This window comes from Macrobrachium nipponense, chromosome 4 (genome assembly GCF_015104395.2).
Source record: "Macrobrachium nipponense isolate FS-2020 chromosome 4, ASM1510439v2, whole genome shotgun sequence".
Lineage (NCBI taxonomy): Eukaryota > Metazoa > Arthropoda > Malacostraca > Decapoda > Palaemonidae > Macrobrachium > Macrobrachium nipponense.
This window is the reverse complement of record NC_061100.1, coordinates 127,258,634-127,286,426: the sequence shown is the minus strand read 5'-3', so window position 1 is coordinate 127,286,426 and position 27,793 is coordinate 127,258,634. Positions and strand designations below refer to the sequence as shown.

Here is a 27,793-nt window from a genome sequence, read left to right as displayed (position 1 = left end):
AAGACGAAGATTTTTGTGCTTCTGTGTATGAAAATATTTCAGGATGCAAAAGGGTGTATGTACTGTAAAGTCTGATATTTGCCCGGGCCACCGAGATCAATTTTAAAACTTGCGAGCCGCTAACCCCGTAGACTCGCCCCATCCTCCCGCTCTCCCATTGGTTCCTGATGCGTCACTGTCGTAAGATCCTGCTCTCCTATTGGTCAGCATCTGTCTCATCATGCCTCTATGTAAAGGCGTTCCTTCACCATTTCATTGTGGCAGCATTATTGTAAACACCTTGGAATTCGTTCGTTCACATAGATTTCGTTTGTTAACCTAAATTCGTGTTAGTGATTTCGCTTTCGTTGTACAGTAAGTTACTTTATCGTGGTGTGTGCGAACTTAATTACTTACGTTATTAGCCATGGGTCCCAATAATGTTGCTGAAGTTCATGGAAAGAAGAGGATGCTTTCTATGGAGACAAAGATGGAGATAATCAAGAAGTGTTAATGTTTTCTGCCATTTGCTAATGTGTTTCGTAAAGTTTAGTGTTAATGTTTTCTGCCATTTTTTAATGTGTTTCGTAAAGTTTAAGTGTTCATGTTTTCTGCCATTTGTCCTCTTCCTCTGTTGCCACTTTCGGACATCGCCTCACTCGAAAGGTAAGGTTCCACATTTTACTACATACGTACATACATGTACATGCAGTATTTCTTGTACCCTGTACACTAATACACTTTATTTACAGGTACAGTCATGGTTAGGTTAGGTATTGAATGGTCCAAATTGTTGTATTTCATTGTTTATTGGTCAATTAAGCTTTATTATAAAATAGACTGTAGTGTTTTTGTAGGGCTTGAAATGAATGAGGCAAATTTACATGTAAAACGTAGTTCTAGATACAAAAAAATCAGGTTACGAAGGCCGCTTCGGAACGGATGAATTTCGTAACCTGAGGCACTACTGTATCATCAAATGAGTTGTCCCTGATACAACAGGACCTTGCAAGTAACCTCCTCAAGTTTGCTGATGTAAGAATCCTACATGACTCTTGTTGCTACCATAAAAAAATCAACCCAAATGCTTACTGTCTGGTTGGGAAGAAGGATAAAATCTCAAAGTTCATTATCACTAAACTCAGGAAGAAAGGTTGTCCAATGGCCAAAACATGCAAGAAGTTCCCCAGGACAAACCAATACCCAAATACATCCAGTGCATCTCTCATGAAAATGCACAAGTTGACCCCAACGTAGACTCTTCGTTGTAAGTCCTGAATAAAAGATCTTCCTCCCAGAAAGTAAAACAGGTATTTCTGTGGCAACCAATATGCAGGCAGTCCCTGCTTATCGGCGGTGATTCAGTTCTGACGGCTTGATGATGAGCGAAAATTGCCAATAACAGTGCTGATAATTGGATTCTAGTGCCGATAACCGGTTAATGGTGCCTCTGTTAGGTATGTATAAGTGCCAATACTCTATTATTGACACCAATAACTAGAAATCGGCCCCAAAAATGGCAGCGCTAGACAAGCCCCATAAAAATGGATTGCCAATAACTGGGGAATCCTGTACTGTACATATTTGTGTTCAAAAAATACCCATCCTTTTAATTCCTTGAAAAGGAGAAGTTGCTCTCCCTTGACTTCTAGCACCAATCTTCAGCATCACCAGTACCCATACTAAGGATGAAGTCCTATTACGAACCAATAATAAGGGAAGGATATGGACCAGAAAAGAGTAAGAGATGTTAGGAACTCAAAAGAGACAAGCATTCTCTCATGAACAGCAGCCTCAGGGAAAGAATTCCACTCATACCTTCCCCCTTCTCTTCTTCCCCTTACCACATTCCTGGAAATGGAAGTGATTAAAGGCGCGACGAAACTCCCAACTGCAGAGGTAGTGTGGGAAACTCCACAGGAAAGCCCAAAGTTATACTCTGCTGTCCCAAAGATTTGCCCTATAGAGGATAAGACCAACTGAACATGAAAGTTCAACTGCAGCACTTTACAGGCCTTGGAACCTATAAGACACTGCCAGGCAAAGACAGATGCTATTAGTCAACTGCACCAACCTTGCCACAGGCCACTTCATTCCAAAGGATTAAAGTAGACCCCAGAGCCAGACCAAATACTCAGTGCCAACACCAACTCAGTGCCAAAATTTTGCCTAGGAACTTGAGACAACACAGTAGCCCATCCCCCAACTTGCAAAAACAGCTCACGGGAAATGGTCCAGTGAGCCAGGTAGTCGACATAGCCTACCTCTGGGCAAAAGCATTTTGAATATATGTACCCTCTTCCTTTGGGTCATCTCCCCTGTAGAAGGTACCACATGTTACGAAGAGAAGGATCTAAGACCCTGTGCAAAGACTCGCTAAAAAGATGCGACATGTGACAGAGAGAGATAGAGACTCTTTGCTTGAAGACTGTCTAGCAATGGACTAAAAACAAGGCTAAGAGAGAGAGACTCAAGTTTACTTGTGGTATCAGTTTGGTGCAGTCGGTTATCACTGACCAACTGACCGAGATAAAGAAATCTTTCAATGAGACAGAAGTGCAGAAAGAAAGTCAATATGCTGAAATGGCTCTAAGTGAGTGCCCTGTACAGATACAGGTGATATCAAATGTCTCAAAGCACCACTAAGTCATGACCAAGGCAAGCAAGCTAGAGCCTGTGCTCTCTCAATTGTAGGGAAAACTACAGATAATGCTCAGGTGCTTACCTAATGCCATTTGGCTTGCAAACAAGCTTGATGGCCTCTAGAAAAACAAACCCTGCATCTCAGTATCTAAGTCATGATGTACAGGACCCTCAGGTCCATTCCAAGAGCTGAAAAAACCCAAGACACCCCTCCTGTAGGAGGCCAGTAAAAAAACAGCACAGGATTGTTCCACACTTGGGGATATAACCTGTTTGGTTCTATGACCACATAGTATATATACTACTTCTTTAAAAAAAAGCTTGGAAGAATGTGTGAAAGCTTCCCATTCTACACCAAATGTTTATCCATCTCCTGTCTCTGAGACCTTTAAAGAAAAAGGGGAATGGTCCCTGGCACCCTTGCCCCCATCTAGTAGAGGTACGGCCTCTACTAGGTGAATGTGGACTTGAACAGTCATCAAACCATGCTAACAACAAACCCATGGGTCATGGAGGACATACTCACCTGAGAAAATGTGGGCAAAGACTATCCATGATTATGCCAAATCCTTCCTAAAAGACTAACTTCTACTTAAGGGGACATCACCCCTTAAGTTATATCCTAATTTCTTTAACTGTTCCAAAAGATCAGATGAATCCCAGTTACATGTATAATCTTCAGCTTACAATTTTTGGCAGGTATTCATCTTTGTCTTTCCATAATTTATTTATTAATTTCATTTTTAGATCATTTTGATTTAATTAAGCTTCTTGTAGAAACCTCTTTATTCCTTACTATTCATTAATACAAATACAAATTCATATCTATGCCAAAGGTCTTCAATTGTGCTAAGGGGTAGTCAGTGAATCCAGGGGTAGGAAAATCATTGGCAGTATCAATTACTAGGCATAAAAGAAAGGGAAAGAACTTTCCTGGCAATCTTAAAAAGAACTCATGTACTATTCATGAAGTTCATTTCTCACTCTATGTCACTAGTAAGAGCTGGCTCACAAATGTCAACCCTAAACCGTACCCAAAAGGAATAGCACCAGCAGCAAGACAACCAAAGTTTCCACCACTGGACTTGAAAATGACCTACAGCCTTAGTAATTGTATCCCCTCACAATAATCAAAACAATGAAAAGAGGAAGTAACAGGGGGTAAACAGGAAGATTAAGAGTACCAGCATAGTATATTAAATGGAATACAAGATTCACAGGTGCAACTGGGTGAAAATCCCCAAGTTGCACTAATCCACAGCAAAGACCCTTTAGTAATACCTAGTGCACTGAGAGCACTAGCCCCCTACTAAATCACAGAGTTTCAAATTTTATATATAGTATTTAAAAGAGTGGGTATCCAGCACCAATAAAAGCATTTACAATGAAGTACATGTCGATTATCATCATTACAGTATTAGAGTACTAGTATAGTCTAATGCATTTTCATCGTACAGCAAAGGCATACCCACCAGAGAATGAGACTCGAGAATTCTTTTACTCCCTTATAACTATTGAATAAAGCATATTAAAAAGGTCTGTACACTATACAAACATCCATATATTATACATTGCAAGTATGCATAATTACAGTAAACATACATACAGTGACCTCTTTCTAAGGATTTCACACCCATAAACTCAAGTAAATATAACTACTAAGAGTATTGTTAAAGGTACCAGCAGTCTGCAGAAGAATCCAGGGCATCCGTTGAAGCTGCTTTGATGTTATGTCAAACTCTTTGAGAGTGTGAATCGTGTTACTGATAACGGCATCAGCTACAAGAAAAAACCTAGGGGACTGAACTGTGGTGACAGCTTCATGACGAGTCATCCCATACAAACTCTGTAGTTCTTGTAGAATGCTTTCTCCAACTGGTATCTGTAAAATAAAAAATGTAAGTTACCACAGGAACCCCCAGCCCATGATCAATTTTTACAATGTTCTAAAGAATAAAAAATCACTTTATAGTGGTACCTTGAGATACGAAAGGCTCAACTTACGGAAAACTCGAGATACAAAAGCAAATACGAAAATTTTTGCGGCTCTACATACGAAAATTGTTCAAGATATGAAAGGTTGTTGCTGTAAAGTCCGAGATTCGCCCGGACCACCGATAATTTTAAAACTCGCGTGCCGCCAACTGAGTAGACTCGCCACCATCCTCCCGCTCTCCCATTGGTTCCTGATGCTAATCACTGCCAAGAGATCCTTCTCTCCTATTGGTCAGCATCCCTCCCATGATGCATCTATGTAGCGGCGTGCTTCTTCGGCCACTTCACGGCATCATCGGTATCGTACGCACGCGGTATTAGTTCGTTCTATACGATTTCATCTACATATTAACGTAAATTCATTAGTGATATCGTTGTAGTATACTTTATCGTGTTGTGTGAGAACTTTACTACATACGCATACGTACGACATAACATAATTACGTACAGTATATACGTAGTCATGAGTGTCAAGAAAGTTGAAATTCACGGAAACAAGAGGATGCTCTCTTTGGAGACGAAGATGGAGATCATTAACAAATATTAAGCTAAAATATATGGTATGCGATTGAGTGTCATCGCCAAGGAATACGGCCGAAATCCGTCGACAATAGGCACCATCCTTAAGCAGAAGGATGTCATCAAAGCAGCTACACCTTCCAAGGGCGTGACTATTTTGTCCAGCAAGACGACCCACGTGCACGATGAAATGGAAAGGCTTCTTCTTGTCTGAAAAAAATGCCTCATCGGACATACATCATGCAGGAAGAGAAAAAGCTACCCAGGCATAAGCCTATGAAAGACAGGCTTACGCTCGCACTTTGTTCGAACGCCAGTGGGGATTGCAAGGTGAAGCCCCTACTTGTCTATCATTTGGAGATTCCTCGAGCCTTCAAGGCCCACAAAATGCTTCAGGAGAAGCTTCCAGTGATGTGGAGGGCTAATGCAAAAGCCTGGGTAACGAGGCTTTTGTTCACCGAGTAGGTAAATCTGTGTTTCGGCCCGACAGTGAAGAAATTCTTGGAAGAGAAGCGCCTCCCTCTGAAATGTCTGCTGTTGTTGGACAATGCCCCTGCTCACCCTCCTGGCCTCAAGGAAGATATCCTAGCGGAGTATTCGTTTATCAAGGTTCTTTATCTTCCGCCTAACACCGCCCCTCTCCTCCAGCCCATGGACTAGCAAGTGATATCAAACTTCAAGAAGCTGTATAAGAAACATCTTTTCAAGAGACGTTTCGACATCACCGATACCACAAACCTCACCTTGCGTGAATTTTGGAAGGAGTATTTCGATATCGTAATATGCATCCGACTCATCGACCAAGCTTGGCAGGAGGTTTCGAGGGGAACCTTGAATTCCTCATGGAGGAAACTCTGGCCTGATGCCGTATCCACCCAAGACTTTGAGGGATTCGACATGGGCGAAGCTGGTGCTGCAGATTCAGGAACAGTTGACGATCCTGAAACTGTTTTGCAACCAGATCTTGGCGAGATCGTTGCACTCGGCAAGTCCATGGGGCTGGTTGTCGACGAGGATGACATCAATGACCTTCTCGAGGAGCACCAAGAGGAGCTTACGACGGATGACCTGAAGGAGTTGGAGGCCATGCAACATAACGTAGTTCAAGAGGAGTTCTCTAGCAGCGGCGAGGAGGAGGACGACGACTCTATGACAACGGCAGAAATTAAGGATGCTCTAGCTGCTTTTCATAAAGTGCAATCATTCGTAGAAAAGAGACACCCTGAAAAGGCTTACACAGGTCGTATGCTTGCAAAGTTCGATGACGTTTGCCTGAGTCGTTTCAGGAACATTGTCAAAAGCAGGCAGAAGCAATCTTCCTTGGATAGTTATCTTTTAAAGAGGCCTTTAGTAGGAGTAAGCAAAAAGGAAGAACCAAGTGATACTACTACGAAAAAACAGAAAGTTGAAAGTGGTAAAGAAGTTGAGAAAAAAAAAAAAAAAAAACACGTAAAGTATAAAAGTAAAAAAAAAAAAATAAAAAAAAAAAAAAAAATTTTATTTTAAGTTTTTTGTAAAGTTAAGTATTACAGTTTTGTTAATGTGTTTTGTAAAGTTTAGTTTATGTATTCCTTACATTTTTTTATGTGTTTCATAAAGTTAGGTGTACATACGTATCTGCCGTTTGTCCTCCTCTGTCGCCACTTTCGGGGATAGCCTCACTCGAAAGGTAAGCTTCCACATTTTACTACATACGTACATATGTACATACAGTATTTCTTGTATACCATGTACACGAATACACTTTATTTATAGGTACTACTATGTAGTACATATTAGCAGTATGTATTAAGTTAGGTATTGAATGGTCCAAATTGTTGTAGGTCAATTTAGCTTTATTATGAAATTTACCGGGGTGTTTTTGGAGGGCTTGGAACGGATTAGCCATTTTACATGTAAAATGCGGTTCAAGATACAAAAAACTCATGATACAAAGGCCGCCTCGGAACGGATTAATTTCGTATCTCGAGGTACCACTATCTCTTAAATATAAAACTACATACATTTCAACTACAACATAGCAGTATCGATATGCAGATACCTCCTTCCAAAGGGTTTTCTTAGAAACACAATTTACTTTTTAATACAAATCAAATACTTATACTACAACCATATTCACCAGTCCATGGAACCCCACATGAATCTATCTTTTAACAAACAAAAGAGAGGCATAAGTTGACTGATGGTTCTGCTCGTTTACATGGGGTTTCATGAGTTCCCAGTAGCTATAGACATGTACAAATATAAACTTTGGATTAAAACATCTATATATTCTTAACAAACATTACTAATAAATACATACATATACTAGTAAAAATCGCAGAAAAATCAACATTACCTTCCTGTCAAATTCTCTCTGTTTTGTCCTCCATTGTTTTGTTGGAAGTACGGCCTCTTGGCTAATACTGGGATCTGATACCAAGATATCATCATCTCTACCTTGTAGATATCTGAAAATTTAGAACAAAATACAGTATATTTTAAAAATCCAAACATTTCAATGTTTGCTTTCAAATTTGGTACAATTCCTCTTCGGAGTGTTGTACCATTATCCAGATAATCATCCCTCCTCACACACACACACACACACACACATGCATGATGTGTCAAATCATGTACAGCAGTTCCTTCCTATACAAAAATTTGTATACTACAGTGAAATCCACATATTACATTGCATTATACCTTATACATACCTACATTTCTAAAACAGGCACACTTACACATACAGTACAGATACCATTTCCTTTTCAACTACAGGCAGTCCCCAGTTTATGATGGTTCCAGCTTATGACACTCCAAGGTTACGATGCTTTTCAAATATATTCATCAGAAATTGTTTCCTGATTTACAACGCACATTCTGGTGTTACAACACTTGCAACACCAATCCAATGGAAGAAATATGACTCCAAAAAGGCAAAATGATCAATAGTATTTGAAGGTCTTTTTGATGAAAAATGCAATAAAAAAAGGATTTTGACGTAAGGAAAAATCTATTCTGGGCGATTGGCTCGTGTCGCCAGCGAAATATCCTTTAATCTATTATTTCTAGGGTAAATGTACTAAACACATACCAGAGAATAAATAAATAAAGAAAAAGGTCAGATGACTGACTCGCTCACCCTCTAGGAGGGTGTCGGTATGAACACTAGGCGAGTGAGACCACTACCACGAGCCAAATGCCAATAGAAATCTCCCACTACAAAACCCTCCGAGAGGGGAGCCGTCCCACATAGGGAGCAGTCTCGAACTACTACTACACCATCCCATGCTTGCGACTGCTGCGCCTCTAGTGGCCATCCTGAAGTTAGCAGACAATCTTGAGCGAAGGGACGGGTAGGGGGGGTATTTCGCTGGCGACACGAGCCAATCGCCCAGAAATAGATTTTTCCTTACGTCAAAATCCTTTTTTCTGGGCTCAGCTCGTGTCGCTTGCGCGAAATCGTACCAGAGAAACAGCACAAAGATTGTAAACAAAGTAAATAAAATATAATAAAACAAAATAGGTCTCAATAAAAGATACAAAATAAAAGAATGAATATAATTGCTAAAAAGATACAAGTACACAGTAAAACAAAATCAGAATTATGCTTAAATTACCCTTAAATCTAATTATGTTAATAATATAAGGTAATTTACATATATACAAATAGGTACAATGATTACCTATCACAATAAATCTGTGTAACACATGTACAAAAATAGAAATAGCAATTAGTAATAAATTTACATAAATATTTGATCAATGATAAAATAAAATATCTTAGGAATGTATATGACTTAATATACAAAACCCGTAACCATTGCATTATGATGTATCCCCTAGCATAAAAATAAGGGGATAACATCTATGAGATCAGTATGGTAATCAGATGTGAGTGTCCCTAACCAGACAAAAGGGGCACTATACAATCATAAAGCAGCTAAGACACAGGTAAATGTTAATGAACAAGGCAGGAATAGACGAACTGTTGGGTGAGGCAGGTAAGAAAGGAGGACTGAATCTTCTACTATCTAGTATCAGGTAGAGTCAGGGGAAACTATGTTACCCGCTGCTACTGCTGGGAATTTCAGAGCTTCCAAGGACTTAAGGTAGTGACGTTTGAACACTGTCGGCGATTTCCATCCGGTTATACGTTCTTTAAATCAGCAAAATTCATATGTTGGAAGTAATTAATTGAGGTGGCTACTGCCCTGACATCATGTGCCTTTGGAAAGGAGTCAGGATTGGCTTGTTTGATAAAGTACAGGATTTGTTGCCTGATGCCTTAGTGGATAAAGTGCCACCTTTTTCCCTCCTAAAGAGGGGCCCCGATGAGGAAGAGGAGGTCCTGGATAGAAAGGCTCGTAAGGTTGAAACCGGACAAAGGGAAACATCTTGTGGAAGGGGTAGTACCTTCCAAGGTTCCCACCTCATCAAAGGATCTTCATTCTTTGCTAAAAAGCTACGTTCCGGAGAAAGTAGCACTTCCCCCGTGGGGAGGAATTGAATATGATCCGGATCTCTGGATAAAGCCGACAGTTCTGAAATTCTTGCTCCTGAAGCTAGGCTTAATAAAAACAGAGTTTTTTTCTTAGGAGCATCATAAACGAGCATGTGTCATTATCGGTTTCGGAAGCCAGTTTTAGAACATCGTTTAAGAACCATGAAACTGACGTAGGCCTGACAGAGGGCCTAAGTCTAGCACATGCTTTAGGAATAGACGAGAAATAGGTATCTGTCAAGTCTATGTTAAATCCAAATTGAAATATCTTTTTCAATGCTGACTTGTTTGTCGTAATCGTGCTAGCTGCTAAACCCTTTTCAAATAAAGATCTGAAAAGGATATAGCAGAATTAACTGTCATGATTCTGATATCTGACTCTCTCAGGAAGATTGCTAACTTTTTGACGGCAGCATCATACTGCCTCAAAGTTGAATCCCTTTTATCGGATTCCAGGAAAAGAATATTCTGAGGGTCAATATTCGCATCTCTTTTTGCCGCAAACTTCATGAAATCCATAAAGTTAGGGTTGTTTTGAGAATCCCTGAGGAAGCGAACACAGTCTCGTTTGTACTGACTGGGAGAGCTTGGACTGGGGATCCGAAGGGGACGAAGACCCAGTTCCAGGATCAGGGGGTACCAATTGCTCTTCGGCCAGTCTGGGGCTACTAGAGCCACTTGACCTCTGAATGTCCTGAGTTTGTCTAAGACCTTCATAAGGAGATTCACTGGAGGGAAGACGTAAATCTTTCTCCAGTTGTTCCAGTCCAGAGCCAGGGCGTCCGTGGCGTAAGCCAGAGGGTCCAGGTTGGGGGCTACATAACACGGTAGAGTTTTGTGGTTCGCTTGTGATGCGAAGAGATCCACCTGTAGCCCTGGGACTCTTTGAAGGATCCATTGGAACGAACTCTCGTCTAGAGACCATTCCGACTCTAGGGTACTGATCTGGATAGGGCGTCTGCTATGAACGTTTCTTACTCCAGCTATGTGGGTGGAGGAAAGATGCCAACTGAATTTGTCTGCCAGGGAGAAGATGGCTATCATTGGACGTGATTAGATGACGTGACTTGGAGCCTCCTCTGTTTATGCAATGTACTACCACTGCGCTGTCCAAGACTAGCTTTATGTGGGAGTACCTTGGTGGCGTAATCTTTTCAGAGTCAAGAAGACTGCCATTGCCTCCAGTACGTTTTATATTGGAACTGACGGAACTGGGGTGACCAAATTCCTTGCACCTTTTTGACCTGGGAGTACCCTCCCCAGCCGCTTAAGGACGCGTCTGTGTGGATGGTATCCCTGGTGGAGGGAACTGAAGAGGGACTGACACTGACAGATTCTTGACTTTTGCCCACGGCCGAAGCCGGTTCTTTAGAATCAGAGGTACTGAGGATAGCTTGTCCCTGGACCTGACATTGCTCGAGAGCGCCAGATCCTGGTTAGATCTTTCAGTTTGGCTTTCATTAAGATGTTCGTTACTGAAGCAAACTGGAGAGAGCCGAGGATTCTTTCCTGAGCTCTCCTCGATGCTAGTTTGTGACTTAGAAATAGCTTGACTGACTTCGCTATTTCTTTCCTTTTGGTGGACGGAATCGACAGAGTATGTGAGGATAGATTCCATTGAATGCCTAGCCACTGAAAGTTTGACTCTGGGGTGAGTCTGGACTTGGATCTGTTTATCTTGAATCCTAGATATTCTAGGAATTGGATCACTTTCAGTGTGGCCTTGTTGCATTCTTCGACTGATGGGGCCCAGATCAACCAATCGTCGAGATACGCTACTACCATAATCCCTTGAGCTCTGAGCTGTTGCACTACTACTTCCGCTAGCTTCGTGAACACCCTGGGTGCCACGTTTTTTGAGCCCGAACGGGACTACCTTGAAGGAGAACGTCTGGTCTCCTATCTTGAATCCCAGATACGGACGGAAGTGTCTTGCAATAGGGATATGATAGTAGGCGTCTGTAAGATCGATAGAGGTGGTGACGGCCCCACGGGGAAGTAAGGTCGCACCTGTGAGATCGTGAGCATCTTGAACTTGTCGCAGCGGATGGCTAAGTTTAAGCGGGACAAGTCTAAGATTACCCTTCTTTTGTTTGAGCCTTTCTTTGGGACGCTGAACAAGCGACCTTGAAATTTTAATCTCTTGACTTTGACTATAGCTCCTTTCTGAAGGAGGTCCTCTGCGTACTCTGTCAATTCCTTGGAAGGAAGTTGACGGAAAGGTCTGGCTGGAGGTGGGTTCGTCAACCCAGCTCCAACCAGCCCTTTTGACACTATGCTCTGAGCCCACTGGCTGAAGTTCCACCGGTGGCGAAAGTGAAAACAGCCTCCCTCCTACCTGAAGTTCCTCATTGGTTCTGGTAACCCCCTCGACCTCCTCTGAGTGCTTTCCCCTATTGAAGGGGCCTCCCGATCCTCTCCCACGAAAGGACCGCTTACCTCTGCCTCCCTTGTTCGAGCGGTCATACTTCTGAGAAGCTTGACTCTCGAAAGCTGGATTGTAAGCTGGAGAGATGGCGTATGAGGTGGAGGGTTGAGGCTGAGGGGATATCACATAAAATGGCTGTGATTGACCTTTAGACGTGGAGGGCTGAGCTGTCTGCACTAACGGCACTGTAGGAACTTGTTGAGGGAAGCGCGGCTGCTTCTTTTGGTAGGGGTTGGAAACGTCTAGGGCTTCCCTTTGTCCCTTACTTTTTTTGGTGTCAAGTCCTTGCCTTCTCCTAGCCGTAAAGACCCCTAAAAGACCCCAACGGTCCTAAAGGCTTTGGTTCAAACCTCGTATCCCTCTGCTTGTACTTCCTTTACCATAGCATCTGGGAAGAGATCTGCGCCCCAGATGTTAGAAGAAAGTAACCTATTCGGTTCATGCCGAATGGTTGCCTCTAGCAATACATGCTTTCTGCAATTTGTTCTAGCAGTGGCAAACTCGAACATGTCTGACTGCACCGTTTGAGTCAGGGCTTTGGTCATAAGCTTGAAAATTGGTTCTGAACCATAAGCCATGGTTGCTACCTCAGACATAGCCATCAGGTTGATTGACCTGGCTAGTCGTGTTTTCGAGTCAAACTCCGCTTGAATAAGACTATCAGGGAGCCTGGGCAGCTTTTCACCAAACTGCTCCATAGCACAGTCAGGTTTGAGTTTGCCAGCTGTGAAAGTGTTAGGCAAGTCCTCCCATAATTCTCCAATTGACGGGAGCAACGGAGAAGTGGGGTCTGCTTCTTTCAGCTGAGGCATGGGTTCCCCTTTCTGAGCTGCTGAGATGGTCGACCTCGCTATCTTGGTAAGGAAAGGGCGGGAGCGGGTACCTTCGTCCATCGTGAAAATGGTAAAGGGACTTTGTTTTGAATGGTTGGATCTTGGTATTCGAACAGTCCATGTCGTCTAGACATCTAAGCCATTCTCGTTGGGCCTGGTCCCGAGAATAGAGGACTGTCTCCTTTGGTACCCTGTCATCTCTAACCATAGCCGAAGGCGTGGAGCCTAGCGTAGCCTATGAAGGGAGGCTGTAGGCCTTCCGGGTAGAACTCGAAGTACCTCTATTCTTCGAGTTCCAAACTCCGGTATGGAGATGAGACCATCTTGGAAGGGAGCATATGACGCTACTCTCCAAGGATTGTTCATGGAGAAAGCGGGCAGCGAGTCATACGGGGGAAGCTGAGATCCACTAGTGTTAGAGGTTGAGGGAGAGGCAAGAGGGGCTTCTCTTAGGTCCGGCTATAATAGTATCCTGAGAAGTTATCCTATCCGACAGGCGAGATATCATATGTTCCATACTCGTCTTAAGGGAGCCTACCAAGTCGCCCACCTGTTGCAACAGGCCAGCATTGGTGTCCCAGAGCCGGAGCTGCTGCGTAGGTGAGGGGAGACTCTGAATAGGCACCAAAGGTAGTGGAACTGGTGATACTGCCGGGGTGCGGGATTTCTCCTTAGGCTTACTCTTTGAGGACTTTGAGCCGGAGCTAGACCTTTAGACCTGTCTGGGCCGGGATTACGAGCCGGAGACTTACGCGAAGAAGAAGACGAGGACGTCTTCTTCGAGGGACGATTGACGTCTTAGTCAAAGTCATGTGCTTAGACTTGATCTTAGGCCTAACCGAAGCCTCTGGAGGAGTATATTAACTCATCACCGGTAAAGCCTGGGAAGGATGGTGAAGTTGCAGGAGTAGAAGAAACAGTCACTCCCAAGGGGGACCCTTGGGTACCTGCATTACTTACCTCGACCAACAGGTCGTCTATACCTACCATAGGTTCAACATTTATATCCAGGGTTGCGACATCCGTGGAGATATCCTGGTCTTGTTCAGTCAAAGAGGCCGCCAGCTGTTGTTGGATAAAGGCAATAGAGGGGTCCGCCTCTACCGGGTCGACGTAGCCAGTCGCCTTGCCTCCGGGGAAGATTAACAAAGCTAAACGCTTCTCCAGAATGTATGGGCTGACCCTTGGCGGCGTTCTTGCCAAAACCTCCGACCCAGGCCCGCAGGTAGCCAATGCCGTATCTCTTACTGCCGGAGCCTGTAAGAGAGGATATATTTTAAGATTTAAAGAACCACTTAAACTACTAAACTTAACGATTAAATCTTAAACTAGCTGCCTTGCTTGTTGAAGTTAATAATGATGAAACTTAAGAAGTAAACGAAGCGGAGCGGCATGCGGAGATGGAATACTTACGCCTTCCAAAAGCTTGGCTCACCAGATCGTAACATATGGTACACGTCTCATGGTACCAGACCTGGATGTCCCCGTGCGGAGTCGCGTGGAGCATGGGACCGGCAAACTTCGTGTCCACAGGGGTCCTGAAGTGTAGCGGAACATCCCGGATGCTCACAGTTGGTGGCTGTAAGTGGGAAGACACATGAGTATCTTAAAGGGGTAACACTTACAGACTAAGGACAAAAGAAACTCCGTTACGTGGCGGAGCTTGGAAAAAATTTGGGCATAACCCCTCCCTGCATTGCCTGAATAGGCTATAAACCCGGAGAGATCCGGTAAATACTAAGGGAGGGGTGGGGATGGTTTAAGAAACTTAAGATAAACTTAAAGATAACTTAAACCTACATGCAAGTAACCGGACTAGGTCCAGTGAAGCGGAGTGTAGTAACTCAGCAATACGGTACGTTAGTGAAGGACCTCTTGTATGCTCCGGTCCATCTATGGTGGACTATACCCTTCCGCTGGATACCAGGACTCCGATAGGGAGGAGCTCTAGTAAGGGGGGTGAAGGGCGAGATGACATACCAGACTCGCGCTAACCCGGAGCGACAAGGAAGTAACGGAGGGAGGTGAAGGCCAGAGCCCCCCACAACGTACCACCCGGCCGAGCCGAGAAGCGGAGAGGTCGGAACCAGTCGGACTAGTCGGACTCCCAGGCCCCTCCGGTGGAGGGAAGGGGGGGGAGGCAGGCTCGGGCATGCTGGGCGAGCAAGGACAGACCGACCCATCCCCCCCCGCCCGACTCTATGGGCGAGCGGGAGAGGGGGAAGGGGGACTGGCAGGCGCCTGGCTGACTCGTGATCACGGTAGTGACCACTAGGCTGGTAAACTAAGATACGGTAACCAAGCCTAGGCCAACCAACTGATCAGATAGAAGCTATCGGGAAGCAACCAGAACTGAAAAGCGGTAGCATATAGGCCCATAGGGCGAAAACCAACTGATCAGAGAGAAGCTATGAGGAAGCGACCGAACTGATCAACGGTATAGACTAGGCTCTATGAGCCAGGACCTAGGCTAAGCCAGACGCCAACTAAACCTAACAAGAACAAAACACTAAAAATATAAAATATAATAAAAATGAAAGAAAGAAGGTAAAATAGCAGGAGAAAAAAAAAAATCCAGGAGTGTGCAACTAGCCCGAAGGCAAGTCTACCATCAAAGCTAGTCAGGGGCCGATACAAAGAACCTGGACTAGGGTCTGGATAGAAAAAGCCTACATAAGGTGAATACATATGTGTATAACAACTTGAGTAGACGTAATAACGTGGATAATCAAGATAGAGCGTAAAATAATAAGGGATGTTCTAGGTATGGGAGACCAAGAACGAACCCAACATGCGGCAGGACCATGTGCCATGCTTCCAGCCCCCGAGAACGTATCTATACCTAAAAAACGGCAAATACCGTCTCGGGGACGGAAAAAAAACTTGCTAGACGTAGACACTGAGTACTTAACTTAGCTGCTGCTGATAGCTGCAACGCTCCATTATAGTAAAAATCCACGAAAAGGGCACAAAAAACACAAGAGAAAAATTAGCACGTGTGGCTTCTGGCGCTAACTTTTTAAAAGGATGGCCACTAAAGGAGGCCGCAGCAGTCGCAAGCATGGGATGGTGTAGTAGTAGTTCGAGCTGCTCCCTCTGTGGGACGGCTCCCCTCTTGGAGGGTTTTGTAGTGGGAGATTTCTATTGGCATTTGGCTCGTGGTAGTGGTCTCACTCGCCTAGTGTTCATACCGACACCCTCCTAGAGGGTGACGAGTCAGTCATACTGACCTTTTTCTTTATTTTATTTATTCTCTGGTATGTGTAGTACATTTACCCTAGAAATAATAGATTAAAGGATATTTCGCGCAAGCGACACGAGCTGAACCCAGAAATGCAGTTTACAAAACTTTTCAATATCCACCTGAAGCATTAAAAGTAGGTTTTTGACAATGTTTTGGTTTATGATGATTTTCAGCTTGCAATGTGGCGCAAGAACAGAACCCCTGTCGTAAACTGGGGACTGCCTGTATATTGTATTAAAACTAAAAAATCTAAATTTTTACAATAAAATATAGCCAGTCACCGGTTATCTATCGGTGGAGGTTCTGTTCTCGGTGGGGTGCTGATAAGTGAAAATCATTGTTAACTGAATCTCGCCGATTTTCGGTTAATGTTGCCAATAACTGCTTAATGGCGCCTCTGTTAGGTATGTTAAGGCACCATAACTCTATCATCGACACCTTATGTCACCGATAACTGAAACTCGGCCTGTTATAGCGTCATAAATTGCTATCTTATGGCACTAGAAAAGCCCCACAAAACTGGACCACCATTAACCGAGACTGCCGATAATAATTGGGGACTGCCTGTACATTTTTTCAAATATACTTACCTTCTAGGGGGAAACATCGCCTTGGATCCATCATACTCAGGTGGATCAGCCTTATTCACGCGATATTTAATTGGTAAAATAGGAATACAATTATACATATTTAAGCATACCATTAAAAAGACAGAAGTTTCGTCAACATAATGTGATATATGAAAGCGCCATACGAACTAAAATAAGCATGTGAGGTCTTCATAAAATGTTTAACAAGGCAGTTTTTAAATCCAATATGGCGTTGTCCGCCTCCGGTCCCTTCCGTAACCAGCATGGATCTTATGTCCTTCCCAGCGCTCACTTGAACAATATTATCGTATAGTATATGTAACATTTATTGATCTTACTCATGATTGCAGTTGTAATCAGCACAATAAAATGACAATTTGTCCAAAATTGCATTTTTCCTAACTATACAAACCTGAGGTCCTTTTACAATAGGAAGGTACTAGCGGCAGCTGGATAGGTCGTAAGCTTTCGAACAAGGGGTTCGGTAGTTAACTGCTTGTCCGACAGGCGGGCGCGCGCGACTGGGAGGTAAACAAATCACTTTTGCTTTTGGCCCAAGCAAAAACTGCAGAGTGAGGGGTGGCATGAGGTGGGGCTATGTGTAAAAGGACCTCAGGTTTGTATAGTAGGAAAAATGCAATTTTGGACAAATTGTCATTTGTTGTTCCGACACGGCATACAAACCTTCGGTCCTTTTACAATAGGAAGACTCACTTCTTGGTGGGAGGAATCTGAGTCTTTTGTGAACAGACTGGTGTTCGCCCAACCTTGGAAGCCTCCCTGGTCGTAAGAGCGAGGGAGGGATCCAAGCCTCTGTCCGATTGATCGGGGTGTGCACCGCAGGATCAATGGTCAGACCTCTGGACCGAGTACTAAGAGAGAGGCATGCGTATCTCTTCGTACCAGCAATGTAAGAACTTGTTCCTGTACAGGAGCAAATATAAAGTCATGGGTTGACTCTTGTAGGCATCCACTTCCCCCCCCTTGTAGAAGAAGTGGTGGATATTCTGCTCCTATCCCTAGTGAAAGGGATAGGATGGGGCTCTGTCATATAGCTCACCTGCATCTCGTCCTCATCCAGCGTAGTGACGACCATGGCCCTCTGCCCACAGGTAGAGGGGAAGGAAAAGATGGGAAGAGAGAGCCAGTCACTCACTCACTCACACATCCATCCACACAGTCACACCAGGACTCGATGCTGTTCAGCCTGCGAGGGTCTGGGTTAGCTACACAACTTGTTGAGCAGCCACCACGGGTCCCAAGGAAAATGTATCCAAGGACCTGTGGGCAATATCCCGAAGGTAGAAGGACGTAAAGGTAGTCTGGTTAGACCAGACCCCTGCCTTCAGGACCTGCGCCACGGAGAAGTTCTTACGGAACGCCAACGACGGGCCAATACTTCTGACTTCGTGAGCTCTCGGACGGGACGTACGGATGTCGTCACTACCATCAGCCTCATACGCCCTCTGATGACCTCACGCAGCCAGAAAGAAAGAGTGTTCTTGGATACTTCTTTCTTGGTGACCCCGGTGCTAACGAAGAGGCGTCGACACTCAGGCCTGAGGTGTCGATTCTCTTCAGATAGCGCCGTAGCGCCCTCACAGGACAAAGTGCAGCATCTCATCCGCATCATTATCGGTGAAGTCCCATTAGGGAGGGAATCGTGAATGACTCGAACCTGTCGTCAGGGACGACGTTTTCTGAAGTCTTCGCAACGAAGTTCGGGACGAAATCGAGCGTCACGGATCCCATCCCCTGGAGTGTCGTACATCATAGGAAAGACCATGAAGTTCCCCTACTCTCTTCGCCGATGCCAGGGCCAGCAAGAAGAGGGTCTTGAGGGTCAGATCCCTGTCTGACGACTCCCGGAGTGGCTCGAACGGCGTTCGAGTCAGACTCCTAAGGACGAGAGTCACATCCACGCAGGGGGCCTGAGTTCCCTGGGTGGGCAAGACCTTTCGAAGCTCCTCATAAGCAAGGAGATCTCGAACGAGTTCGAGATGTCCAACCCCCTCAGTTTCAGGACGAGCGCCAAGGCGGCTGTATCCTTTGACTGTGGGGACTGAGAGGAGCTTCTCTCGGCGAAGAAAAACGAGGAAATCCGCTACCTGCTGAAGAGTGGCTCTGAGAGGAGATAGACCCCGTCTACGACACCAACCACAGAAGACGGCCCACTTCCCCTGGTACACAGCTGCAGAGGACTGACGGACGTTTCCAGCCATCTCTGTTGCTGCGCTACGAGAAAAGCCTCTCGTTCGCAAGAGATGGTGGATAACAGCCAGCCGTGAAGACGTAGGGACTGGACTGCTCGGTTGGTATACGCTCGACGTGTGGGCTGGGCGAGGAGGTTGTGCAAGGGGGAATCTCTCGGTTCTCCGAGAAGAAGAGCCAGCAGGTCCGGATACCAAATGGCCTGTGGCCACTTGGGAGCCACCAGGATCATCCTGAGATTCGGGGTGACCAGTGCTCGACTGATCACCTTGCGAATCAGGCTGAACGGGGGAAAGGCATAGGCGAAGAGGTTGTCCCACGGGTGTTGAAGAGCGTCCCTCTGCAGCTGCCCATGGGTCCGGCACGGCCGAGAAGAACACCTGGAGCTTCCTTGTTGTGCCGGGTGGCGAACAGATCCACGACTGGTCGCCCCCACAGGTCGAAGAGCCTTTCCCCCGCCACGTCCTGGTGTAGAGACCATTCGGTCCCTATCACCTGATCCCGACGGCCCTGAGCGTGTCTGCTACTACATTTACCTCTTCCCTGGAATGTAGCGTGCCGACAGCTCTATTGAGTGTGCTTGAGCCCACTCGTGCACCTGCCGAGTCAACTGGTACAACGGGAGAGACACTAGGCCCCCCTGTTTGTTGACGTAAGCCACCACCGTGGTGTTGTCGCACATCAACACCACTGAGTGTCCCATCAAGCGGTCCTGAAACTCTTGGAGAGCGAGAAACGCTGCCTTGAGTTCAGTACATTGATGTGAAGGTGCTTGTCGTTCTCGTCCCACACTCCTGAAGTCAGCAACTCCTCCAGGTGTGCGCCCCATCCCTCGTCGATGCGTCTAGAAGAGCTGCATGTCCGGGGGGGGAGTGCGCAGAGGCACTCCTCTTAAGAGGTTCCTGTCGTCCAGCCACCAGGCTAGGTCCTGCCTCACCTCCTGTGTCAGTGACACTGGAAAGCTTGGGGATCCGTCGCCTGCGACCAACTCTCCTTTAGTCTCCACTGAAGAGACCGCAGGTGAAGACGCCCGTGAGGGACTAACTTCTCGAGTGACGACAGGTGTCCGATCACAGACTTGCCATCGCTGAGCTACCTGTTCCTGGCCGAGACAGGAACTGGTTGGCTGCCTCCCTGAATCTGCTGATCCGCGAGTCTGCGGGGAAGACTCGCCCTGCTACCGTGTCGATCAGCATACCCAGGTACTTCATCCTGCTGCTGGGCTCGAGATCGGACTTCTCGAAGTTCACCACGATCCCCAGATCGCGACAGAACTCGCGCAGTCTGATCCCTGTCCTGTAGCAACTGCGAGCGGGAGCTCGCCAGGACTAACCAATCGTCGAGATACCTCATCAGACGTATCCCGTGCGAATGGGCCCAAGCAGACACATTAGTGAACACTCGCGTGAACACCTGTGGGGCGGTTGAGAGACCGAAGCACAGTGCCCTGAACTGGTACACCGTCCGTCGAGGATGAAGCGGAGGTACTTTCTGGAGGACTGATGAATGGGTATTTGGAAATACGCATCCTTCAAGTCCACTGAAAGCATGAAATCGTTCTCCCTGATGGAGTCGAGCACTGAGCGTGCCGTCTCCATCGTGAACCGGGTCTGGCGAAACAAACCGGTTCAGGGGAGAGAGATCTATCACCGGGCGCCAGCCTCCCGTAGACTTTTCCACCAGGAAGAGTCGACTGTAAAAGCCCGGTGACTGATCCGTGACGATCTCTACAGCTCTCTTGCTCAGCATGGTCTTTATCTCCTGTCTCAGTGCTACGTCCTTCGATGACCCCCTGGAACGTACGACTGCTGTTGGACCGGGTTGGAGGTGAGGGGTGGCCGAGATTCGAAAGGGTAATAGATATCCCTCCCGAAGGACATCTACAATCCAGGTCTCGGCGCCGTAGCGCTGCCAAGTTGCCCAATGGCTGGCCAGGCACCCCCCCACTTCCGGCAGCAGGTGAGGGGGAACGCCGTCCCTAGCGTTTCCCCCCTTTCTTCGACTTCTTCCCAGAGCCTCCACGGGATGAGGAGGGCTGGGAGGAGGGCTGGTTACGGCTCCCTTGCCAGAAGTCGAAGAAGACAGAGTCATTCCCCGGGGCTTCGACGCAGCAACCGTCTTAGCCGCCGAGGGAAGCGCTAGCCAAGCTCTTAGACTTGGCCGCAGTCCGAGGCTGCCAAGAAGCCTTCGAGACTGCCTGGTGAACCAGACGGTCACTGTCGTCAGTGCGCCGTCTGTCCACCGCAGCGTCCACATCTCTCCTGGGAAGAGAGACGTGGAACTCCGTAGAGGTCCGTTTCGAAGTCCCAACGCCGCTTCACGCCCAGCCGCCCTGGAAACCCGAGTAAGGACAGCGGTCCCTTATCCCCCGTTTCCCCGGGAGAACCAGGTTGGCCCACAGGTTCACCGTCTGGTGGGGCAAGGAAGGAGATGGCTCTTCCCCCAGACTGGCAAATTCTCCTGAAAGCCGAGTCATCTTCGGGAGAAATTCCCCCGGAGTTGGCTGCGAAGCCTTAGAATACTGTGAGGGACCACAGATCTAGCCAGGAGACGGCCTGGAAAGCTGCCATGGCGGTAGATTCCAGGCCGAGTGCCTCTTGCTGCGAGAACCACAGGTTCTCGGACAGGAGCTGCTGCAGAGACACACCCGGAGTCAGCCTGGCTAATCCGGGTTCACCTGTTTGGGCGGCATCGGGTCTTCAGATGGCACGTAAAACCGCCGCTGTCGTAGCAGAGGAGGTGGAAGCAGCTTGCTCGACCTGCCAGACTTGAGCGAACCGTCTTGTCCGGAGACAAGCGATTCAACCTGGTCCAGCACTGAGTCCGCAAGCTCCGAACGCGGCAAACCCACCGTCGGTCTGGGTTCCCTCTTCGGGACCCAGAACGACTCGAGCCGGGACGTGGGCTCGGATGGTGGAGCGGCGATCCTTCCCCGAGGTCGTTGTGCTGACGAATCAGCGCAATAACCTCTGCAAAGTTCCTCTGGATCTCAGGAGTGACTGCATCCTGCGGAGTTGGACCGTCCAGTCCCTCAAACAGGAGCACCTCCCGAGACCCTCCTCCCTCAAGGAGAGGAGCAGCGACAGCCCCCTCTCGGTCTCCTCCAACCACCGTGCGTACGACCTGGCTGGTCCAGAGAACCGAGCCTGGTGCGTACGACGCGGTGGCGGGACTCCTGAGGGGCGCACCCCTCACGATCACTCCTCAATACCTCGCCCCTCCCGGTGTAACCCGAGGAGGTTGAAGGTATGGGAGAGGAAGACCTGACGCTCTCTCCTCGCTCGCTGGTAGAACAGCGGGCTTGGAGGACTGCAGGCGATCGCCAACCCGCGGTGGCGATCGAGCTGCAAGACCTAGTCGAGCCGTCTCGCAGTGGAGAACGGCTGGACCGAGAACAGCGGCCCGGTCTCGTGTGTCAGAGGAAAGCTGGTGCTGGTCGCCCGTACCCGATCGCTCTCTGTGAGAGCGACGGTCAGGCGACCGGCGAGCTCCACTGTCACGGTGAGATCGGTGCGTATCCTCACGGTGCGTCAGTTCGCTGGTACCAGCCGTGGCTGGTGCCGGCGAACGGGGGGACCTCTTCCCAGCCTCAGCCCGTGGCCGGTCATGGACCGTCACGTGCCGCCCGGGTAGCCAGCTGCTCGCCGCGAGAGCGAGAGCTGGCCTGGTGAGAGTCGCGTAAGCGGCTGTCACCAGTCTTTCGCTCCGTGCCGTGAACCTGACGCTGAGGGGACTCAGAGGTCTGGTTCCTGGCTGCACGGTCGCTGGTAGGCGACCGTACACTCGGTACCTCTCGCGAACGAGCGGCCGAGCCGGACCCTGCTGCTGTGGCCGAACCACTGACAGCAGGTGAGGAGTGCCGGTGTTAGCCGGCACCCCTGGTCCCCGTAGTCTTCTTCCTTGCGGGAGAAGAGACGGGTCCATGCTCCTGGAAGGAGCAGGGCGACCAGCGGAAGAACCCCACCCCCCGTCTCACCAGAGCGAGACGGGCCCTTAGAAGTTCCCGAAGGAGACTTCTTAGGGGGGGGGGAGGCGACCTTCTTCTTCTTCTTCGGCGGGGGAGCCTTAGAAGAAGAAGGGGAAGAGGCGGCAGACGACGACGACGACGAAGAAGACGATGAAGACGACGACGACACTTCCTCCTCTTCTTCTTCTTCTTCGTCAACCCTCCTCAGGACCGACGTCAGATCTGTCATCCAGGACGGAGCCGGGGCTGCTGTTGCCGAAGCACAGGGCCCCAGGACGTACCTGTCCGAACAGACCAGCATCGGGAGCAGCGGCGCCAGGAACAGGAAACAACATCAGCAGGTGCGAGCATCACAGGGAACGGCAGACGAGACAGCAGGAGCAGGTACAGGTACAGCAGCGGTGGTCACAGGCAGGTACGGCAGACGTGTGGGTCGGTACAGGTGGTCGAACCAGCGGCACAGACATCCTAGGTACCGGTGGGAGGTCCAGGGGGCGAGCTCTTCGGGCACATGAAGTCCGGTCGCGGCAGCACGGCAAACCCAGGTGGCGGCATCACACTCCCCCGAGTTACGGCGACTGGCCCCTGCACCGATGTAGTGGGTGTTACAGAGACCGCGTGCTGGTGTACACCAGGTGAGGAGGTGAAGCATAGCCAGGGGTTGTAAGGGTCGTGGTGGTGGTCGTGACCGTTGCATGGGTGACCGCCACGGAGCCAGCGAGATGATAGAGCAGACCCCTGGACACTCGGCACGCCCTGCAGCCCCAACGATGCCCACACCTGTCCGAGGTCATCCTTCGCGGCAACCGCACCTGAGGAGGCAAAAGTCGGGTGATTAGCAGGATCCTCTACCCGTTCGCGCGAAGACGAACGGATAGAGGACCCAGAGTACAACTCTACGTCAGGGTATCTAGCGCCCTCCTCCACACTCGACACGTCAGGAGAGGAGAAGGACCTAGACACCCCCCCGAAGGGGAAGGCGCGAGACGTGGAAGTTGAGCCGGGCGGCAGGAAAGAAGACGAAGTGTCCGTCACCAAAGGAGTCGCGGGAGAGCTTTCCGACGACTCCTTTGCAGGCCTTCGCTTCTTCCTGCCCTCATACAAAGTCCACTGCGCCTCCGACCAATCAATACACACATCACAGGGCTCGGCTCGGGTGCATTCGCGCCCCCGACACCGAGCACATAAAATATGAGGGTCAATCTCCGGGAACGATCTGAACTTCCCGCATTTACGCCCTTCGATACCCGGCAAAGTCTCCGTGGGGTAGCGAGGCGAGGAGATTCCATCATAATCAATTATTGAAGGCAGCAATTAATATGAAAAAAGAGAATAATTGTACTTACAATAACTCTTTCACACACAATTACAACCAAATACTCAGAAAGCAAACGACGAGAAGCGGGCAGAGAGCGTCGAACAACACGTCCATCCACTGCGAGGCCGAAAGCAAAAGTGATTTGTTTACCTCCCAGTCGCGCGCGCGCGCCTGTCGGACAAGCAGTTAACTACCGAACCCCTTGTTCGAAAGCTTACGACCTATCCAGCTGCCGCTAGTACCTTCCTATTGTAAAAGGACCGAAGGTTTGTATGCCGTGTCGGAACAAACAACATTTTGTTGCCTATATTAGTGAAAGTATGAAATTTCTTATTCCTGGGGTCATGTTTTGAACTGAAATTCATTTTTACCCTGTAATTGGTGGTTTTATCCTTACTGAAACTCCACAGTGCTTATTTGATTGTAATTATACACACTTTGGTCTTAATTCACTCCAAATTGCACTTGAACTACATTGCGGTTCCTGGTTCCTAAGCGCTCACTCTACAAACACAGTTGTGGGCACACTACAGTGTTTACGAGGTGCAAAGCTTTATTCCTTTAATTGTTTACTTTATTCATTATTTAGCTTAACTTTACTTTATGTTACTTCAAAATTTTGATTTTAATTCATGTTTATTATCCCTTTTTTGCAACCAAATTAATCCCGAAAAATTAGAAATTTCTAAATTAGATACAATCCAATATTTCTAGCTTTGTCGTACATCTGGCTGCCGAAAACCATCGCCAAGCAGACGACGAGTTTATGAGAAAAAACCAATTTTTCTATATTACTATTTTGACTTCTTTATTTTTAATAACTGTATGTCAGAATTAAATGTAACCTTTAATGCTTGCATGCTAGGAATGGCAAAATTTCATCGTTGCCAATTTAGTGGGCTTCACACATACGTCGATGCATTTACAAACTGTTTCCATGAATTCTAGTTGTCATAGTAATGCAATAAGGATAAAATTGCTCTAATATATATAGGTATATACTACAAATAAATATGCTAATTTCACTTATTTCCCTGGTTTTGTATAAGTCTTATGCCCAGTTTGGAGGGTAAACACATACCAATTGGCGACACTGATAAACAATAGGAGAGAGCGAACAACACCGTAGGTACTGTTCACAGCAAAACTGTTGATATTTGAGTCAGGAATCTAGTTACTTTTTCAACAACGAATATTTTCAAATTAATTATCATGAATATGTAAAAAATTTATGCAATTCATGACCTTATACTGAAGTATAACTAATTATTTAAATAATTATCTAGTGCATGCTACTTCTTTTTTCTACAAAAAATTCTTGACTGCCAGATGGATGGTGTCATTGTTTACAATTGTTGTGAAGAAAGTGCCCCTGTGTCTATGGGTACAAGTGGTGTGCGGATTTAGCACATGGAATGGAAAGTTTATTGACACAAGTGACTCTGCAAACATCGAGATGGCATCAATATTCTACATTTTTGGTGTTGTAAGCAAAAATTTCGAAAGCGTCATGGAGGTGTATGTTTGCACTGCACATGCCTTAACCCTCTAACGCCGATTGGATGTATTAAACGTCGACATAAATTGTCTGTCGGGTGCCGATTGGACGTATGGTACGCCGATAAAAAGTTTTTTAAAAAATTCGCGGAAAAATACTTATAGGCCTCCCAGGTGAAAACTTTTGAATCACGTGCCTCGGGGGATGCTGGGAGCTCACGGATCAAGGCGTTGTTATGTTTACAATCGCTATCCAGGCGCGCAAGCACGAATTTCTTTCTTATCGCACTAAAAAGTATAAGTGACACATCTCAGAAATTATTTTGTCACATTGATATATTTTTTGCACCATTTTAAATTAGCCGTTACATGGAGTATTATATATGAAAATGTGCACAATTTCATGTAGAATACAACAAAAAAATACTCATGATTGTAGCTTTTATCAGTTTTGAAATATTTTCACATAAATAACAATAAGTGCAAAAATTTCAACCTTCGGTCAAATTTGACTATCGAAATGGTCGAAAAACGCAATTGTAAGCTAAAACTCTTATATTCTAGTAATATTCAATCATTTAACTTAATTTTGCAACAAATTGGAAGTCTCTATCACAATATTTTGATTTATGGTGAATTTATGAAAAAGAAAAACATTTTCCTTACGTCCGCGCGGTAACTCTTCAGAAAAAAAATCAGACATTTTTTCGTCCGATTGTCGTAATGTTTGCACCATTTTAAATTAGCTGTTACATAAAGCTTTATATATGAAAATGTGTGCAATTTCATGTAGAATAGAACTAAAAATAATTGAAGGTTGTAGCTTTTCTCATTTTCGAAATATTTGCATATAAATCACGATAAATAGAAAAAAAAAACCACGTTCGGTCAACTTTGACTGCCGAAATGGTCGAAAAACGCAATTGTAAGCTAAAACTCTTACAGTCTAGTAATATTCAGTCATCTATCTTCATTTTGAAACAAATTTGAAGTCTCTAGCACAATATTTAGATTTATGGTGAATTTAAAAAAAAAACTTTCCTTCCCTCTGCACGTGGATTTTCCGCCGCAAATCTCCGAAATGCGTACGTCGCATTCTCGTAATATTTACTCAGTTTCATATCAGGCGTTTGTAGAGTTTTATATATGAAAATATGTGCAATTTCATGTAGAATACAACAAAAAATAATTGAAGGTTGTAGCTTTTCTCATTTTTGAAATATTTGCATATAAAAAAATATATAAAAAATTTGAGATTCGGTCAACTTTAACTTGTCCGAAATGGTTGAAAACTGCAATTGTAAGCTAAAACTCTTACAGTATAGTAATATTCAATTATTTATCTTCATTTTTAAACAAATTGGAAGTCTCTAGAACAATATTTAGATTTATGGTAAATTTTTGAAAAAACATTTTTTTACGTCCGCGCGTTACGAATTCATACATCATTTTCAGATAATATTTTCTCTGTGTTGCTTTGATTGTTTTACAATGTGTTATATACCAAAATTATTGCAATTTAGTGTACAATACAACAAAAAAAATTAACTCGTTAGCTTTAACCATTTTGCTCACAGTGCGATTTGAATACAATTATATATGAAATTTTGTTTTCGAGCTATCATATATCGCATTATTTATACGTATATAATAATGATATTTTTTTTCATTTTTGATGGTTGCATACTAAACTTCAGGCAATGACAAAAAAAGGAGCCAAAAATTAACTCTTAATCTTGAAAACTAAGCGCGCTGTGATTTTTTGAAAAAAATATTTTTTCCGCCTCGGCGCTCACTCCGAGACCCCCTTGGCATACGGGAGACGATTTTTATAATACCCCTTCGGCGTTAAAGGGTTAACTTTCATTGACCTCTGTTTAATCTTAAAATATGACTTTGGAGAAAATACTTACTTTGAAAGGAGAGTAGAGGTCTCAAGGTGTTGCTCTCACCACCGATGACTCATGTTTTACTTCTTAAAATATGACTTTGGAGAAAATACTTACTTTGAAAGGAGAGTAGAGGTCTCAAGGTGTTGCTCTCACCACCGATGACTCATGACTGGTGCCCATCTCTGGTGTCA

At 46.0% G+C, this 27,793-nt stretch overlaps 1 protein-coding gene across 1 annotated transcript in view; it reads right to left on the bottom strand.

The window, feature by feature from the left end:
* Positions 1 to 27,793, bottom strand: part of LOC135211497 (transcription termination factor, mitochondrial-like) — a 98,005-nt gene that overhangs the window by 54,219 nt on the left and 15,993 nt on the right. The window contains exons 2-4 of the mRNA XM_064244804.1: positions 27,624 to 27,657; positions 7,475 to 7,586; positions 4,303 to 4,504 (exon numbers count right to left, since the gene is read on the bottom strand). Coding sequence (XP_064100874.1) covers positions 4,303 to 4,504; positions 7,475 to 7,586; positions 27,624 to 27,657 — 348 coding nt within the window. The remainder of the gene's footprint in view (positions 1 to 4,302; positions 4,505 to 7,474; positions 7,587 to 27,623; positions 27,658 to 27,793) is intronic.